Genomic DNA, 1626 nt, shown 5'->3' on the forward strand with positions numbered 1-1626 from the left:
GATAGATAGATAGATAGATAGATAGATAGCTGGTTTGGCTGGTTTGGGAGTTGTGGTTTTGTGTTTGCACCTGTACCTTCTCAATATGTGTGCGCTTAAGTTGATTTGAGTTGTATGTACCCTGTTTAGCAAACTTTTTTTCTCTTCGATGCAGGGTTGTTTTTTTATTGTTATTGTTTTCAACCAGACCGCTTATCAAGAATGATAAGTACATTTGTACTAAGATTTGTGGGCTGATCTGCTTGGCGACTCACCGTCCCGTGGCGAGTTGAGTCATCACACAACACAACGAAACCACTCTACTCGGATGAAGCCCACCCCCCATACTTCCCAAGAGGTCTATTACATTTTCAATTTTTAAAAATGATACTTGTCCAACATCTTTTTGATAAGAAAATGATACATGATGCAATCACAACAAAAATACTTTTTTTTCGTGATATTCGAAATCTAACAAGAAAAGGGGTCATTCGCGGGTCATTTGTTAATTTCGATTTAGGGCGGGCAAGCGTGACAGACTGTCCTACCAATTGGTTTCAACTAATATATCCGGCATAGTGTTGACTACCCTAATTCTGAAACGCACAAATCAAATGCCTGTCCTACCCGATCCCCATTAGAGCCGGGTGCCCATTGCAGATGAGGTCGGGTGGGGTCAGGTAGATCACCTGATTAGTTGCCTAAAAACAAACGTGCCCCCAATCTGTCCATGGGCACCCGGTATTACTCTACGGTCGAAAATCATGGTCTAGAACTATATCTGTTTATAGACTTATGGCCGTTCACTATTATTCAGGAAAGCCCGCAAAGTATACAAAGTATCCCGGGAAGCTGAGAATGTTTCGGGGTGTTCTATGTTCTGCTGGGGTAATAATAATATTATAGTGTAAAGCGCATAGAGCCTGCTGTTGAGCGGGGATGTGCGCTATACAAATGCTATTTATTATTATACATGTAGAACCCAGCCATGTTACAAGATGTGAAAGGATTGATTTAATTTTACACGGTATAGGGACAAAGGCTGAGGTAGGGCATACCCTTTCACAAACCCATTGCGGATGATGTTATGATGGTCTTTTGTCAGTATCCCCGGCCAGAACCTCCTTTCTTCGTAAGGAAAGCCGTCTCTGACTGTGAGAAAAGTCTGTCTTACTTTGCCTATTTTATCTTTGTTCTTCCCAGCCCGGCGTCTGTGGTATAGCGGCTAGGCGCTTCGCAATCACACACAGTAGACCACAGTTCGATCCCCCAGTGGGAAGTATCTCGGTCTTTCAGCTGAGATGTCGCATCTCTCTCAGCCATGGTTGGCCCTGACCGGCAAGCTCGGAAGTCCACTTCCAAAATGATCAAAATTGTGTCGATGAGAGCGTAAAAGCACCTACATGCACATTCTTCTCCTCAATACAGGGTCCATACTCCTCGCCAAAGCCTCTTTTCCTCGCAGCTGTCCGCATACGTCATCAGGGGACCACCAAGATTGTCACGAGGGAACCCGCGGGACTACAAACATGGCCAATGAATCTACACCAAACCGATGGACCAGCTTTGAAGAATTCTGCGGCTATTCTCCTTTTATGGTAAGCCCTGTGTGAGCGTGTGTGTGTGTGTGTGTGTGTGTGTGTGTGT

At 44.6% G+C, this 1626-nt stretch overlaps 1 protein-coding gene across 1 annotated transcript in view; it reads left to right on the top strand.

Annotated features, from left to right (window-relative positions):
- Positions 1–1626, top strand: part of LOC101857136 (multidrug resistance-associated protein 1) — a gene marked incomplete in the record, with an annotated part of 46366 nt that overhangs the window by 3940 nt on the left and 40800 nt on the right. Inside the window, 1 exon segment of the mRNA XM_013087043.1 lies at positions 1408–1577. Coding sequence (XP_012942497.1) covers positions 1509–1577 — 69 coding nt within the window.

This window comes from Aplysia californica, unplaced genomic scaffold, assembly GCF_000002075.1.
Source record: "Aplysia californica isolate F4 #8 unplaced genomic scaffold, AplCal3.0 scaffold00536, whole genome shotgun sequence".
NCBI lineage: Eukaryota > Metazoa > Mollusca > Gastropoda > Aplysiida > Aplysiidae > Aplysia > Aplysia californica.